Below are 18424 nucleotides of genomic sequence, written 5' to 3'. Positions count from 1 at the left end.
GGTCAGAGACGAAAGTGTCCCAAAACAACCAAGTTGCACATAATGGTGCACATATTAAGGAACATGGGAAAAGACAGATAAATAGATTTAAGCCTTGCCCTTAATGGTAGGCAGACCCAACAAGACAAATTGCTTATTCCTGTTCCTATTTCCTGCAACGCTAGACAACTGATTCAATTAGAACAGACAGGAACACTGCTTCAAAGTGCAGGTTCAGTGTTTGCTTCACCAATTTGAGAAGACAGGATACTGTCCTAATCAGTGGGGTTAATGGGATCCAGACAATCACATTATAACGGGATTATCCTAAACACAGAACACTTTGGAGTCATCAATGTATTGTACTACTGCTAAAATTATTTAAACAGGTTGTTTTTAATTTGAGTCATTAGTTTAGGTTCCATCTGCTGTGTGAGTCAGTCAGTTATCCTTAAGGAACAACGGACTTCCTTTCCGTAATTCCATAAATTCAAGTTTTTCTCCTCAATTGTTTGTAGAATATTGCTGACGCTTTGCTAACAGCCATACCAATATTCATTTCTAATTAATCTTACTTTATATAAAAGGTACTATATAATTGCAACTTATTGTATGAAATACACATTTTTTGAATGTGTATATGTATAACTGCTCATTTATTCTTCCCTCCAACTACTTCACAGTAGCACAACACCTGCTAGTTACATCATTTGTGCTGGAGAGTACAATCCTTGGAAGGTGATGTGTCATATTTCAGCAAAAAACTATGTTCTTAAATTCTAACTGCTGGGAAAGGACAATAAAATTGAAACCTGTTGCAGTTCATAATGTGGACATTTACTGTACACAGGAGAGAAGTAAAAAGCCCATTTGTGCCATTATTATGTCTTAAAATTATTTGCTCAATGCAAAGCTATAATGAATATGAAGCTAACAGTGCCCTATTCCAGGAGGTGTCCTAAACATTTGCTCAAGAAAAGGCACTGAATACATTTCCATAGTGTAGATCTTTCAGATAACACTAAGCAAAACAATGAAGGGAAAGCCCTAGCCAGGGTGTTGAAATATTTATTATAGCCTATCTGCCTTCAGCTTTCCTGTGGAAATACAAGTTTACAACACAAGACAGCCAGTCATTCTCTTTGTGAAATAATCGCTAATTCAGTCTTGTCCCTCCCAAGAATAGTTTCTTACAGTTAACTTTCTCATGAGAAACAAGAAATCCAAATACTAGTTCCCAACTTATAAAGGCATAAGTTTTCAGCAAATGGGCTGTGAAACATTTATAGCTTCTTGGTGAATGCGTATTCCAAAATCCACTACACATTCTCAACAACAAATGCAGCTCATTTTCCTATAGCAGTATTTCGGACAAAAGTTCACTTTAGCCAATCATACTTTTCACCCCAGCCTTCAATCCCATTTCTTGCAATTCATCAAATACCATCTTAGAAGGAAACTAAGAATAATATGAGGAAAATAATAATAACATGGTCACTTAATTCTAGACTCTTTGTGGGACACTGCTGTGCGCAATTGGCTGCCACATTTTACCCACAAAACATACAATCAATTCACTGTCCAGTATATTCTGTGAAGCGCTTTGAGACGACTAAGAGATGTGATAAGGTGCTATATCAAATGCAGGATTATTATTAATATTAGATGCTTTTGAAGGGAATCAATTTAGTTAAGGAAACATCAACAACTTGTAATTATGTAGTACTGAACAGTTCTCGGAGAAACTAGACCCTGAGCAAGGGAAGGAGATTTTCAGGTGGGATTTAGATAGAGGTCGGAGTGATTGAGGCAGGGATTCCAAGAAAAAAAGACTCACTGAAAAAGCTGTGCTCTTAAACTGTAATTGCTAGGAATGGACAATAAAATTGAAATCTGTTGCAGTTCATATTACCTTTCCTGCACTCCCAGATTACTCATTAACTGGTGCAAGATGAGCAGAAACCTTTCAATTTCAACAACACTGATTTTTGCAATTGTTGATCATTTTAAACCAGAAATGTATGCAAGTCTTTTATTTATATTCAGGTCAGGAATTATTAAATAGGGAGAGGTATAAATGTAGCAAACATTATTTTGTAAGAGAAATAAGCTTGTCAAAAAAACAAGTAGTAAATGTGATAAATTGTCCCAGGATGTGAAAACAAACAATCAGCAAAGAAAAATTAAAGTATTTTTGAAAAATTCTTTGAAAAGATATTGAAGGCCTACTCTTAAAAACATTTTTTTTGAAATTCAAGTTGGAAAAGTATCCTTATCATGGCTTTCGATCGGTTTGAATAGTGGTCTCAACCCTTTGATGCTGGATGACTCATACAGAACTCCCATTCTTGCATCCATGAGAACAAGCTTCGAGACAGTCCAAACCATTGGGTGCACAAACCCTGCAACAACTTAGTTCACTGATAAGGATTTTATGTTTCCTTGTAGCTGTTGGATTTCTAACCATAACACTTACATACCAAGCATCCCACCTATAAAGCTGCAATGCTTCTGAAAGAGAGACTTCCTTCAGGAACAAACACCTCACAGCTAAATCTCTTTGGAATATTAACCCTGGCAGTTAAACCATGGAGAAAATAAAAGACTGAACCAACTCAAGCAGCTTTTGTATTAGAACTCATAGGCAGCAGGAAAAAGACTGGCACAAACAACCGGACACCTTCTTGCGTGTTATTCATTGGAAAAGAACAATGTACCAGATTCATTCCCACACTTCAGTGCAATGAACAGGACATTCCCGTGAAGTGTCATGTTCGTGAAATGTTAAAGTCTACAATTATCATAGATTGATTACTAATCTGTTACGTAGAAACTCTGTTCTGGGAAAGGTATCAAGATTACCCATAATGGCCACACACAGAGAAGATCATTTGCCTGTGATATTGGCATAAGCCCTAGGGAGGGTCATCACACGCAGAGATGAGGCTCCATTCACAACACTGCCACTTGGTACAGAGAAGAAAGGCCCAGTAGCTCACCACCAACTGATAACATCGTTGCTCAAGACACTGCCCCCATCACCATTGTCCACAACGATAGTCCTCTTTTCATTGAAAATGAACAATGGAACAGAGAATAAAATTGCATATTATTAAAAAAAACTATTTTGCTCCCTGTGGAGCTGAACTCCAAATCCAAAGGTTAGTTTTGCTTACCCTTCGCTTCAGTCGTTCACGTTCCTTAAGCGTCAGTGTGTCTGCTTTGGCAATCACTGGTACAATATTTACTTTGCTGTGAATGGCTTTCATAAACTCCACATCCAGAGGCTTCAGGCTGTACAAAACAAACAGTTAATATAAATGCATAGAAGTGAAAAGTGCAGAGGCCAATCAAATTCACTCTCAGGATAGCTCCCCAATCCACCACCCACCCAAATACTCTAAACTACACTTTTCTCTCCTGTTATCACTCACTCAGGCCCTTTCCCTCAAGGGAGATGAGAATCCAAAAAGAACCAAAAATCTCCCTTGCCACTGTTACAACATAACAAATGTCAAATAAAAAACTGGCAACAAAACTAAAATCATTAACGGAGTGAAGTTCTGATTCAGCCTTGCAAACATGCAGCTGTACTTTGTCTCATTACATTCCAGCTACTTAAACCATCTACACTACTTGATAGACATCACTTGTGGTGGAATTGGATTACTGCCATCTCTATGTAAAACGACTTACTTTTAAATAAAATACGGCAAAAAAAAGTTTAAGAGAATTTACTGCACCCTCCTAACAGACTATATCATGTGGTAGTAAAGTTCAGACCAAGAAGCTCCCAGATTCAATCCATAATGCAATAGCTGGTTATTAAAGACGTATTCATTGATCATGCTGGAAACACATGGGTGAAGGCATAAGTGAAGATATTATTGAGGGGTAGATGTGAATGGCCCCCACATCTAAATAGCCACTGATACACGCTACAGAGGCTCACAAGTACAACTACATATGGAAAATACAGGAAGGTTATGGCACCTGTGAAATGCATATAACACGAGCCATGGCGGTGGACGGATGGACTGAAAACAAAGATTAAGTTACTCAAATGGCAATATCTGTATCACCATTTGCAGAGGAAGTTAAGAGTTTGTTTATGAAATGGGAATTCATTCTTGTATAAATAAACTGACATCTGAAGAGACTACTTCAAACAAAGTAAAACTTGTTTTTTTAAAATAAAAGCACAATACAATAGCTCAAAAGGTACAAAAGTTCATTTTTCAACAGTTTTCAAAAGTTCAACTCTAGCATATCAGCATCCAATCTCAACTGGGTAATTACATAAACCACTGACAACTCTACAGGGATAGGGGAGAAGAAAGAAGAAGAACAAAAATTAGAAAAGGCCACAATCACCATACAATGAAAAGCTTGCGGAAACAGTTTTCTTTCTCTAAGGGAAAGACAAAGAACATTATCCAATGAGACATTTTGCTTTCTCATACCCTAAACATCAGTAGTGTGATGTTAACAGTATCACGCCATGCCTTGGGACATGCTCCCAATGTGAAAGGGGCTATACAAATGTAATTTTATATTGTATACCATTACTGGGTACATTTCCTAGTCACAAATCATGTAGAATCAGGGCTTTTACTTACCCATGACCAAAGGGGGATATGAAGTAAAAGCAGCAGTGGACCCTGTTGTCTATGATATGTCGTCTGTTCAGGCCACTCTCGTCGTGAAGATATCGCTCAAACTGATTGTCAATATACTGAATAATGGGTCTGAAGCTACAAAGGGAGTAAAACAAAAAGGACAAACTGAGAAACAAAAGTTTGGTCAAACACACACGTGGAATCATCAGGTTCCTAGAGTCTCAGATTTGCTCCCTCAACACCAACCCCATAGGCACCCATTCAAACATTGCTGCCCCTCATTGACTTCAAAGCAGCAGCGTTCTGAACCAAGAACATCCCATCCTCTTCATTACATCGAGGCTCAACTATGCAAACACACTGATTGTCGGCCTCCCCAACTCCTCCCTCCATAGGCTGTGTCCTCTCCCGGACTAGGCTCTGCGACCCTATCACCCGCATCCTTGCCCAACTTTACTGGCTTCCCATCACATAGAGGATACAGTTCAAGATCCTGGTCCTCACCTACAAAGCCCTCCATGGCCTTGCTCCCCACTTCCTCTCTGAACTCCTAACCCCCTACCACTGTGTTCATCCCCTCCGCTCAGTGGGCTCCAGCCTGTTTCACGTCCCCCACCTTGTTCACCCCACTATTGGTGGGCAGGCCTTCCGCCACTCTGCACCCACCCTCTGGAACTCCATCCCGCAGTCCCTCCGACTCACTGCCTCCCTCGCCACCTTCAAGACCCACCTCAAGACCCTCCTCTTCGACCGTGCTTTCAATCTCCCTGCTTCCCCCCCTGGGCTCCACACTTCCCCACTCCAACCCCCAGTTCGGGCCCGTAACTCTGTCTGTCCAGTGCCTTGGGATGTCTTCCCGACATGAAAGGTGCTATACAAATGTATTTTTGTTGTTGCTGTTGCCAGGAATAGAATGGTTTGGGCAGCATCTGAACTCACTCCAGAACCCAAAGAGACTCCCCAAAAAGACACTATACTCATGGCCATAACTTTTACCATTAACAGTACACTGACTTAACTGTGTGTTAAAACTTCAGAATAAGTTACTGACTTGGAATTATAAGACAAACAATACAGTTTATTTTCCAGCTTTTGTATGTTATTTCAAAATAGAGCTTAAGACACCTGTTGTGTTTTAATATCATGTAATCAAGCCAAAAGAAAAAATACAATATTTTCACCAAACATATTTCTTTGGATTTCCACTCTATCCTGAAAAACTCAGCAAAGCAGGGAACTAAAGAACATTCCTATCCCGTGAGTACCATCCAATATCCTTAATTTTAAATTTATAACATACTTCTACAATCACACAAACAATAAAGCCCTCAATTACTTCATTGTGTCTCTGGATTGTAGTTTATGTATGAAACAAACAGAACCCCTTTCCTCTCTCAAACCTCCCCCTCCAATCCCCATTGCTGATTTACACAGCACAATTGAAAGGAAGAGAGGCCATTGTGATATACTGCTCCTGCCTTTCGATACCTCTGAGCTCACTGTTCCCACAGGAAGAGACTCGCATGTAGACTAAATTCATCAGATTCAAACAAAAAGTGTCTCGGAATCAGAACATTTTTCAGCCAGTAATTGTGGCTGATGAAGTATTCTTGAATATTCAGTGAAACATCAACTCAAGACAATAACTAATACTCAGACTCACACATTTAATCACTCGTACCATACCACACCAACCAGCACAAGAACAACAACATGACTGACAGTTAGGATACGGAGCACCATAAAACACAATAATCTGATATCTGTAAGATTCAGAGGCACAATGAAAGTGAGCGTTCAGAAGAATAACTACAAATTGTTTGAAACAACAAAGTTTTTTTGATATAGGAATCTGAACTTGTTCAATAATGCTGAGCAATTTTAGTCAGGTTTTCACATTACAGCACAACCAATCTCATTAAAAAAATGTCCAGGATAACAACTGAATCCATATCATATTAATAAAAGCTTAATAATAAACCCTGCCTTTGATATAATGCCTCATCACATCGATGTTTACAAGATTTAACTATGAAGCGCATTGACTGTATTTGTATGCAAATGGAGCAGCCAATTTGCACAAAGCAATGTCCCACAGTAAATGATCGATTTTATTTGGTGGGTTATCAACCAGGAGACCTGGAGAAACTCCCTTTTCTGTTCAAATAGTGTGATGGGATATTTAACGGCAACCTGAACATGATCTTGGTTTACCTAAAAGATGGCACCTCTAACATTTCAGAACACCCCCAGAACTGCACAGGAGTTTTCTTTATACTAAGGTTTTCTCTGGAAGTTGTTTTGACAGCACATCAATTGTCCCCAGTGCAGTATAAATTTGATTGATGCAAATTGACACTATTCTTATGAATGTTAACAAATTGATTGAACTATTTTGAATATTCAGACTTCCTGTTCCAAACCATCTTACTGCTGGAAACATGGAGCAAATGCAAACCTTCAAGATTTTGTTTAATCATCGACACTCCTTTAAGTCTTCTATGTGGTTCCTGAGACCTGACCAAGTCGCCCAGCTGCATATGTATCTCACTCCCAACACAGTCCAAATCTAACATTAAGTATTGCACTGCAAGAAGAAAGGTATCATTAAAGAGTTGGTCCTGTGTGTGGCTCATTTATAACATCAAAAGAAGCCTCTTAAAACCTTTTTATCAGAATAGTTTCAATCAATTTGCTAAGAAGAGGGGAATTATGTCAGGAACCAACTAAGACTTGAAAGAACAACAGAATTTCTTCTCTTACAACTTCCCAAAATTGATAGTGGTAGTAAAAATTAATACCAAATTTTAAGATGTTAAAAGTAATTAACAGTTCTTTCACACCATGCAAAACTGCAGTGGCCTCTACTGGCAAGGAATTGTTACTAACAACAATTTATTACTGTCTGACTTCAGATAACCATCCAAAGCCCAAAGCCTTTCCAACAACAGCATTTCCATCACCGGAGGGAGGATGTGTGAAGATAACCTTGGGGATATTTTTAAAAACATCTATTATAAATTCATGCTATAAAAAGGTCAAATCAATATATCACATCAAGCAAAAACAATAATTTGTCCACAAAGAAGACCTCTACCACAAAGTACTCAACTGAGTCACACATATCCCTGGAGTGCTCTGTAAACAAGTCATAAAGCCTAAGATCATCCCAGTACTGCTTGTGCTTCAAACTCTCCATTAAGATTATCAATCCCAGGAGAGAAAGGAGAAAAGTAACCAGTTAGTTCAACCTCAAAAAAGCAGAATGATTCAATATGGAATATTGATTGTCCCACAAAACAATCACATTGTGAGTCTTAACAAGAAGCGTTACAAATTCTATTTAATTGCTGACGAGCTTGTTTTAGTACATTACTCAATACCAATGTAATTTTGTTGTTGTTGAACCTCCAGAGTGTGTCAGGGGGCCCGTGCTGAAAAAGGTTACTTACCAGTCTTGGCTGTTGATAGCGTCACCGTATCCTGGCGTGTCCACAACAGTTAGGCGAAGTTTCACTCCCCGTTCCTCGATTTCCACAGTTGAAGCTTCTATTTGAACTGTCCTTTCAATTTTTTCTGTGAAAATATTAGTTGGATATTTCATCAGTTTGCATATAACTTTCTATCTCCACCTATAATGACTGTGATCATATGAAACATGAAAAGGCAATACAGTGCATTGTGTCTGTTCCTCTAATCTATTAGATCTGAATTAAATCTTTTAATTCCATTACTCTGCCCATTTTGCCCACAAAATATAAAATTAATTTACTTTACAGTATATTCTTTGAAGTGTTTTGAGATGTCTCAACAACATGATAAGGTGCTATTTCAAATGCAAGGAATATTATTATACTCCTTAATTCTTCTACAACATATTTGTCTGTTTTTTTCTTTTTAAAATATTTTATCTCCAATATATTCCATCTCTATACCTTTCTGGGGCACAGCATTCTACATCTTCTCAAATCTCCGTGTGACAAAATGCTTTCAAACTCCAGTTCTGTCTTAGTTTTGATTTTCAGATAGGCCTCTTGTAATGAATGCTTCTACCAAAGAGAAAAGCCACCCACTATCTAACCTGTCAATTCCTTTCATTATTTTAAATGCCTCAATCAAATGACCCCTTAACCTCCTCTGTTCTGAGGAATAGAACCTCAGTCTATTCAGCCAGACGTTGTATAGCCCTGACTGCTGCCCTGGTTAGCATGAAGTCATGGGTTAAACACGTTATCTTCCTAGACTGCAGAGCGAAGTTTCTCACTGGGCAGACTTTTACTAACTGAATTATAGAAGCCTTTTGACAATGATTGTCATGACTATCACATAGCACTCAGCACCAAGATTTCATTGAGACAAAAAGCTAATGTGCCTTGGCCACCAAGTCAAAAATGGAGAAATCAGCAGGAATATTAGCATCAATGACTTATATACAAGGTAACCTTTAAAAACTGAAATATCTTGTAAAATCCACTCACCTGCAGCCCCGGGTACATAGCGCTCGGGGTATAGATCAGTCAGAAAAAGACTGTTAATCAATGTTGATTTTCCAAGACCAGATTCACCTGAAAGAGAATGTGAAAGGCGTGTATATGCACCAGAGGCTGGCATGAATTATTTTGCAACGAAATGGCAATAATGTCACTAAATCCTAAACTATCATCCACTAATCAAAACAAATTACATTCAGTCTACGCAGGAAAAAGGATCTGTAATTGAATGCTTGAATGCAACATACCAACTAATCTTTTAACACGTAGCTCACTCAGCAATCAAACATCAGACATAGCTTATTCCTAACCCAGCAACTCTTACTAGGCCTATGATTAACACAAAACTAAGTTTGCCTTTGAACCCGTTGACACAGAATCAATGCAAAAAACATCTGCTGCCAGCAAATTTGTTGCACTCTGCTGAACCACAATGACGAAACCGATTTCTTGGCAGGACCAGGGACTACGACAGGAATGACATAGAATGGAATGAGCAAAGGGCCAACTCTCTCTACCCATCCAACAGATTTTTTGGGCAGAGAAAGCACTAATTTTAAACACCAAACTTGTAAAAAATATATATTATTTTGCTTTGCTCAAGGTTTGCTTTATCTGGCTTTGAATTACCTTTCTTCCAAATTAATGTAAAGCAAACCTTTTTCTACTAAAATGGGAATTAGAAATATCACAATTTTACTTCAGTAACAGAATCAGAATTTTTCATACCAGTTTGAAATACAATACACCATACATTTATAAAGCATCTTTCATGTTGGGAGGGTATCCCAAAGCGCTTGACAATGCAAACTGGGAACCTGAGCTGGGAGCTGTAGCTGAAGGTGAGAGCCGGGGAGGTGGGGGCGGAGAGGGGGTGGGGGGGAAGAGAACCAAAAGTAAATGTTTCACTCTTTAAGAAAATTAAACTTGCATTTATTCTTATAGTAATTCCCTAGAGTGTGTATTGAATTACCTTTCTCCCTTCCTCCAAATGTGCACATTATTGTGGGGATTTACTGCAAGACATAACAGAGTTCAACAAGGGAACAACTTACCGACAACCATCAGCGTAAATTCAAAACCTTTCTTCACTGATTTCCGATGGACCTGGTTGGGCAGGTTCGCGAATCCCACATACCCAGCAACATCTGGAAACTGTTAAAACAAAGGAATTCCAAATCAGTTCAATTCCCTTGAGTCATTCAGACAAGCTGGAATGGAAACTATATGAAACAAAGTATAGCAGTAGCAACATCCTTCCCCTCCTCCACTAGAGACAACCCTATTTACCAGCTCTCATCCCCTCCCACACACAGTATGTTCACAAAAGCATTTCCTGAAATGCTGAATTAGTATTAAAGAATAATACTCGACAGAACCATTATTTCATTGAGTAGCCCTGAATTCAACAAAAGCAAGCCTCCCAGCCCAGCTCCACTGAACTCAATTAAAGTTCAAGGTATTAGATATATGCAAAACATGTTCAAACCCAATAAAAGGGAGCACTCAGGTTTAGCTGTATTCAGTACTATATATTGCAAATCTATTTCTATACTGTAGTGAAGAATCTTTATTTTCCCTTGCCATGTAGAATATTGCTAGTATAATATAATTTACTGTTTACACATAGGTGTGTTGGACTTCAGACCAACGTTTTCAGCACCCATTAACTTTGATGCCCAATGCGAGTTGTGCGAATTGCGCAGTTGATCTACCAATCCCTCATACCTGGTACTTACAAAAGATACACTAACTACCTTCTGAAGATTAATGATAAAAACACCTTCTTACCATCTTTAATCTACAAAAAATAGCATTATCGGTTCATTAATATAGAATTCAATTATTCATCAGAGAATTTAAAAAAAGCCATCAATACTTCTCTCAAGATCTCAGCCCGTTGCTGCTCATCGTCTACTCATTTTAGGGTACGCTGATTGCACATCTACAACTGTATAGCTATTGATCAGCAACCAATTCCAAGCTCTCATCCAAACTATAGCAATCACCATTTTGTTTGCCCACAATACCAAATGTTTTTTGTTGTTATGTGCTGTACTTCTTGTTGGAAACTTTGAGAAACAAATTAGACTGTTAAAAATATTGTAATTCCTACCAACTAAGTTCGCCAAACATGTTACAGTAAATTCCGTGAAGCGCTTTGAGACATCTCTCAACATGAAAAGCGTTACATCAAATACAAAGATTATTTATTTATAAATTATCCCATGTATTTTTTGCCTTAACTACATTAACAGCATAGCTTTTCTCCACTTAAACAATAAAGCAGTCTTCCACTTACTTTCAAGATCAAGAACCCCTCATAAACTCCTTGTGAAAGCATGAGTGCATTACACCTAGTTCTGGCGTTTGTGTCTGTGACTGGTGAAGTGTGCGATAACTGAACACAAGACTGTATAACTTCCAGAAAAGCAAAGCAACAGAAGGACTGCTGCATAACAAGTTTGGTCAAGCTTTTCAGGCACAGTCTATACCTAGGATATTGAACAAAAATACAAAAAAAATGTCTGGGGATACGATAATATGAAAAGGGAATAAGTTCCTTTCCTCAATGAGCAGGCAAAACAAGCAGCATATACAATATTCATCGCAGTGCTGAACAGGGGAGGTCTAAAATATAAACAGAAGTCGTTGGGAACACTCAACAGGTCAGGCAACATCTAATAATAATAATAATCCTTGCATTTGATACAGCACTTTTCACGTCGGGAGGACGTCCCAAAGTGCTTCACAGAACACACTGTAAAGTGAATTAACTGTATATTTGTGGGCGAACGCGGCAGCCAATTGCGCACAGCAATATCCCACAAACAGTCGTAGATTGAAAATGACCAATTTTATTATTGTTTTTGGTTTTTTGGAGGGATTATTATTAGACGTGTGGAGTAAGGAAACTTGCCCAAGGTTTCGCCCTCAGCCTGGAATTGAACTCAGGTCTCTCACTTGCAAAGCGAGTGCTCTAACCACTGAGCTACAGGACTCCACAATCTGTGGAGAAAGGAAAGTGAGTCAACGTTTCTGGTCCACGACTCTTCGTCAGAACTGGGCATGTTGGAAGAGAGAGGCCTATAAGGGCTAACAGAGAGGGGGAAGGCAGGGCAAGGAAGACAAAGGAGAAAATGGGGTAGAGGACAGTGGATGATGGGTTAAAGAGGTGTTAATGATGCAAAACAAAGGGGGAGATTGCAACAAAACAGAATAGAGGTGTTAATAATGCAAAAGGAGGGGGGGAAATTGCAACAAAATAGGCAGACTAGAGAGAGAAAAGGTGCATCTGGGAGAGATCTAAAGATGGCTGCAGCCATATTGCTTAGGTGTATTTAAGGGAAAGCTAGATAGGTACATGAGGGAGAAAGGAATAGAAGGTTATGCTTGAAGGCTTAGTTGAGGAAGGGCAGGAGGAGGCTCATATAAAGCATAAACACCAGCATAGACCAGTTGGGCCGAATGGCCTGTTTCTGTGCTGTATATTCGAATAATAATAATAATAATAATCCTTGCATTTGATATAGCGCTTTTCACGTCGGAAGGACGTCCCAAAGCGCTTCACAGAACACACTGTAAAGTGAATTGACTGTAACTTTGTGGGCGAACGCGGAAGCCAATTGCGCACAGCAATGTCCCACAAACAGTCGTAGATTGAAAGTGCCAATTTTATTATTGTTTTTGGTTTTGGAGGGATTATTATTAGGCTCTGTGTGGAGTAAGGAAACTGGCCCAAGGTTTCGCCCTCTGCCTGGAATTGAACTCAGGTCTCTCACTTGCAAAGCGAGTGCTCTAACCACTGAGCTACAGGACTCCACACTAATGTACTCTAATGTAATACCTGACACAAATAAAACATACATCTGTCAAGTCATTCACTTGACTCTATTAAAATAAAATAAACTGATGTGAATAATGTAAAAGATGAATCTGCTCCAGAGGTTTAAGGGAATTGCAATCTGCAATTCACTCATTGGGATCATGAATCTCACTTTTAGCAAGAGTTCACGGATATATGATGTTACAGGACTGAGTAATGCATTCATCGCTTTATTCAGAAATTAGTACAGAAAAGTGGCATGCTCTGGACCACTGAACAAGTAAAAATCTCCAGACACGTCTGCAAACAGCTCCTTTCTAATCACAGATAAGGCCACTAACCACATATTCAATGAATACAACGGTTTCACACACATCACAAAACATGGATTTGAAACCATTCGAAATACAATGCTCTCCTGCCGTGCAACAATCTTAGCAAATGGGTATAAAAGAAACATTCTTTTGATGTCAGGTCTTCTCTCTCTTTCACACCAAAGACGTTAGAAGCATTGGACAGATTATGAATGCATGAGTCATTCCTTCTGCACGCAAGAGGTTATCAGTTCAGGGCATAACCCACATTCCTGCACACAGACCACCACAAAGCCATGGTAAACATGGATAGCTTCTAAATTTAAAATACTTGGAATCTTCTTTGCCAATAATAGCTACACCTTATTAATTTAGGCCTGAGCCCAAGTTGACACGAGGAGACAGCAGGGGAGGTGAGAGTTGAGGAGTGCTGTTTCCAGCACTGCTAAACTCTCTCTCACCTTCCTGTGCTATCTCCTACTACTTCTACTCACTTTTTTCTCTCCTAACATCCTCCCTGACTTCTCCCCCTCCTGAACTGTTTCAATGCCTCCCTCTGCTCCAGCCTGGGCTTCCTCCACCAGGCTCATCGTCGAACCTGCTGATGACTGTGCAAAAGCAGCCACCCTGACTGCCCATCCCCCAGTTCCACCACAAGACCTGCCTGTCCTGCGCACTAGGGAGTGAACCCCTCTTCAGTAGCTCACATTCCTTCCCTTCTTGACACTTCTCTTCCAAGATTCTCATTCACACTTTTATCATGTCCAGGCTTGACTATGCCAAAATTCAGCTTGCCAGACTCTCCAGCTCGTCCCTTCACTGCAGACTATCCAGAACCTCAGAGTCCATGTCCTCTCCCACACCAGGCTCTGCAAGCCTAACACCCCGTGGAGTCCTGTAGCTCAGTGGTCAGATCACAAGCAAGAGACCTGGGTTTGATTCCCAGGAAGGCGAGACGTTGGGCAAGTTTCCTCACTCCATATGCCTCTGTTTTACTCTGTTTATGGGCAATAAGTAGGAACCCAGTGGTTAGTTAATTGGCGGATCACTTTTCCGGAGATAATAATCCCTTTAAAAAAACATATATACATATATAATAAAAATAGTTTGGTCACTCAACTCATGACGGTTTGTGGGACATTACTGTTGGCAATTAGCTGCCACATTTCGCCCACAAAATACACAATCAATTCACTTTGCAGTATATTCTGTGAAGTATTTTGAGACGTCTCAAAGATGTGATGAGGCTCTACATCAAATGCAAAGGTTATTATTATTATTATTATCCTCCTCGCTCAGCTCCAGTGAGCAAGGTGTGTAATAATCACATGAGTGCTGAAAGAGGACGCTGTCAAGTATGACATTAACATGAGGATTCCACAATATAGAAGAAAATCATAAATCAATTCTCTATTTTTAATGAGAATAATTTGAATAAAAGGGATACCCTTTTAATAACTAGGAACACGTGATCTGTGATTTGAAAGAATGGAGCTGACACATGCAGTGCATCATACTCAAACACTTCAAGAAAGGTCTTTCTTGGTAATGGATTTAACATAATTATATCAGGGCTTTTTCCTTACCTTTTTTTTGGATAAAACTTTGACAAATAGGAAAACCTTCAGCAAATGAACACAAACCTTACAGTGAAGAGCATTTTAAGCAAAATATGAAAAATAAGTATTTATAATGCAAATTCCATGTTCTATTTCAATTTCACGTTCAAATTTCAATTTCATACAAATTACATTTCATGGAAAGATATTGATCTGTAGACCTCCCCCAAATTTAGAATTCCCCCGCCGACCCCCCAATCACACACACACTGGTTATTGAGAGCACTATCCACTGTGGAATGCCAGATTCAAAACAGAAACTGTACAGACTTCCTGTGGGTATGCTTATGGCTTTTTCTATCATCAGCCTCCTCCTCACATACAGCACAATTTAATTATTATGCGTACAGTGTACAAGACTCAGAACTCTCCTAATATGTAACAACATCCATCCAAGCCATCTAAAAGTCTGCACACCCTTCTCCCTGTGCATATGTGCGTGCGTAAGCATCGGATCTGATATACCCCAACCCACTATGCTTTACCCCCAGCTGTCTGATGTCTTTACAAACTTGAGAACTATAAATAAGAACTAACGTCTCAGCCTTTCTATAACAACAACTTGCATTTGGGGAGGACAAGTTTGCAGGGCTATGGGGAGAGTGTGGAGGAGTGGCATTGATTTGGATAGCTCTTTTAAAAGAGCTGGCACAGAGACAATGGGCTAAATGGTCTCCTTCTATGCTGTATAATTCTATGATTCTATTATTTAACTAGCTCCCCTCACGCAGGGTAGCATCCTGGAGCGCTTGACAGTGTCGGAGCTCGATGCCACTCCAGGGTGAGGGGATCGTAGGTACAGTCAAAGAGGAAAGTATTCAGGCTCGACCTGAAGACGGGGCAGGAAGGGGTAAGACAGAGGAAGAGGATTCTAAAGTTTCGGATCCCAGTGGCTGAAAGCCTGTCGTTGTGAATCAAATGTAATTCACCATTACATAGCAAACTACACTCTATCAATACAAACATGGTACACAAAGAATGGCTCAAATCAGCTCAGTCAATTTAACTGTGTACTTGCAGCGTAGAACTACTTACCCTCGCCTTTTCTGTAGACATGATGATAATTAATTGTATGACTCACAGCAACCTGCAGGAAAAGCAGATATACAGGATTAAAAGCACTGCTAAAAGACCTCATGGGGTTGCACAGAGCACTCAGTGATCCTGTCATTTCCCAGCAAAGCTCATCTACAAACACATACACTCAAATTATTTTGTTAGTAGAAGTGCCCAAGTAAACAAAGCTGCAGATGCTCCCACATCCATTGCTAATGCAAATTTAATAATAAGAAACCACATGAACAATGGGACTTCAATATCCCATATGTGAGCAGTTGCTTCATATTTGCATGGTTAATAAATTGTAAACTCACTGAGTTCCAAGGAATAGAATCATAGAATTGTGGAATTTTACAGCCCATTCTGCCCATCGTGCCTGTGCAGGCTCATTTGAAAGAGCTAAACAACTTGTCCCAATATCCCTCTCTTACCATAGCACTGCACATTTTTTTCTTTCAAGTACATATCCAATTCCCTTTTGAAAGCTACTTTCAAATCTGCTTCCATCACTCTTTCAATTGTAAGCAAACCATTTTCAGTTTACACTATATTAATAATAATACTTATAATAATCCTTGCATTTGATATAGAGGCTTATCACGTCTTCGAGACTTCTCAAAGTGCTTCATGGAATATACTGTAAAGTGAATTGACTGTATATTTTGTGGGCAAAATGGGGCAGCCAATTGTGCACAGCAGTGTCCCAGAAACAGCTGTGGATTAAGTGACTAAATTATTATAATTAATTAATAATGATTAATCTTAACTGTTTGCTCTTGAAAATAAAGCTCTCCAACAACAATCCAAACATTCGGGCAAAATACAACAATGTTTTAGGCCATGTAGCACATGGAGCATCTCCATGTTCAGCCATAGCCCTTCGCATCAGTATTGAGCAGTAAATTATTAATTTTTACATTATTTTATATATCATGCCTCATCACATCAAAATGTCTCTAAGCAATTCATCAGTAATTATGATAAATCAATTACTTGCAGACAAACACAGCATCAGTAAAGTCTCAAATATCCATGCTGTGAATGATGAATTAATCTGGAAAATTGTTTGATACATCATATGTGGAGTCCTGTAGCTCAGTGGTTAGAGCACTCGCCTCTCAAGCGAGAGACCTGGGTTTGATTCCGGCAGGGCAAAAGCTTGGGCAAGTTTCCTTACTCCACATGCCTAATAATAATCTCTCAAGAAAAAAATAATAAATTGGTCACTTCAATCCACGGCTGTTTGTGGGACACTGCTGAGCGCAATTGGCTGCCACGTTTTGCCTTCAAATATACAGTCAGTTCATTTTACAGTATATTCTGTGAAGTGCTTTGAGACATCTCAAAGACGTGAAAAGCGCTATATCAAATGCAAGGATTATTATATGTGGAAGAATGGCACCAACTGAACTATTTCTACTTGGAAGCAGAATCTTAAGTCTAAGTGAATGTTGGTCGGGGGGGGGGGGGGGGGGGGGGGGGGATTGGATCAGGCTTGGCTATGATGCTGAACACCACGATCTAGGCTCCTAAATGAATAGCCAACTCTGAAGGGGAAAGCCATTTTGACAGTAGAAGGAATGTGGGCTCATAGAATCTTACATTTCTTGCATGAAGTAGTGCTTCAGGAAAGGAGGGCAGAAAATAGCAAAAGGATGCACATCAATAAATACTGGAACGTCTCATAAATGCAAGTTGAAGAGGATATGATAATTTACTGCACTGTTAACATCCTGCTGATGTTATGAGGCTAAACAGATTTTCAATGCCACTAATGGTCTATCCCTAGGACTTTAATCACAGCCACAACTTAGTTTACACCCTTTCCCGCAACCTCATCCACTCAAAAGATAGTCACTATTGTTTTCAAAGAAGCAACCTCGAGGACACAGCTGATAAAATGTATCTGTCTCAGGATATTCTCAAAAATGTTTGTACAAAAAGTTGCAACCGTTGACAAGTTTCTTTGGGAGTCCTTGTGTAAATCATAGGAAATACTGTACTAGAAATGGCGTAAAATGACAAGCAACGCAGTAAATCAGATGCAGAAATCTATAGTCCCAGTTAAAAATCCAGTCATTCTTCAGTGCCAAAGCAGACAGGAATTTTTTTTATTTCTGATACAGGAACCAAAATTCCATAACTGAAATAAACACTATTTCACAAAAACATGGCAGCAGACCTTATTGTAAGGAGAATGAAAAAAATGTAACCCTATTACATTAACTTTACAAAAAAAAATGACTGAACAAAAGAGGAAGAAACAAACAAAACAGAGCTCTTTAAAGGCAGAATGCACATTAGCTTTCAAAGGGGAACAAGATAGATATCTCAAAAGGAGTCAATTACAGGAATATGCAAAAGGGCGAGTAAATTGTACTATAGGGATTGCAATTTTTAAGAGCCAACAGACAAGAAGGGCTGAACAGCCTTCTTCAGTGCTGTAAATTTCTATGGTTCCAGGAGCAAGGAAGCCCACCAGGAAGCTTGCAGGGAGTGCCTGGTATCTGCCATTGAC

General features: G+C 39.3%; 1 protein-coding gene across 2 annotated transcripts in view; it reads right to left on the bottom strand.

Moving 5' to 3' along the window:
* Window positions 1-18424, bottom strand: part of zgc:63587 (uncharacterized protein LOC393431 homolog) — a 65861-nt gene that overhangs the window by 31243 nt on the left and 16194 nt on the right. For both annotated transcript variants that reach the window (XM_007908627.2, XM_007908625.2), the window contains exons 2-7: window positions 15883-15934; window positions 10144-10243; window positions 9077-9163; window positions 8051-8174; window positions 4599-4733; window positions 3156-3273 (exon numbers count right to left, since the gene is read on the bottom strand). In XM_007908627.2, the coding sequence (XP_007906818.1) occupies window positions 3156-3273; window positions 4599-4733; window positions 8051-8174; window positions 9077-9163; window positions 10144-10243; window positions 15883-15903 (585 nt within the window). In that variant the 5' untranslated portion in view covers window positions 15904-15934. The remainder of the gene's footprint in view (window positions 1-3155; window positions 3274-4598; window positions 4734-8050; window positions 8175-9076; window positions 9164-10143; window positions 10244-15882; window positions 15935-18424) is intronic.

Source organism: Callorhinchus milii, unplaced genomic scaffold (genome assembly GCF_018977255.1).
Source record: "Callorhinchus milii isolate IMCB2004 unplaced genomic scaffold, IMCB_Cmil_1.0 Scaffold8, whole genome shotgun sequence".
Taxonomy (NCBI): domain Eukaryota; kingdom Metazoa; phylum Chordata; class Chondrichthyes; order Chimaeriformes; family Callorhinchidae; genus Callorhinchus; species Callorhinchus milii.
The sequence above is the reverse complement of the archived record's forward strand: the minus strand, read 5'-3'. Positions and strand labels throughout refer to the sequence as shown.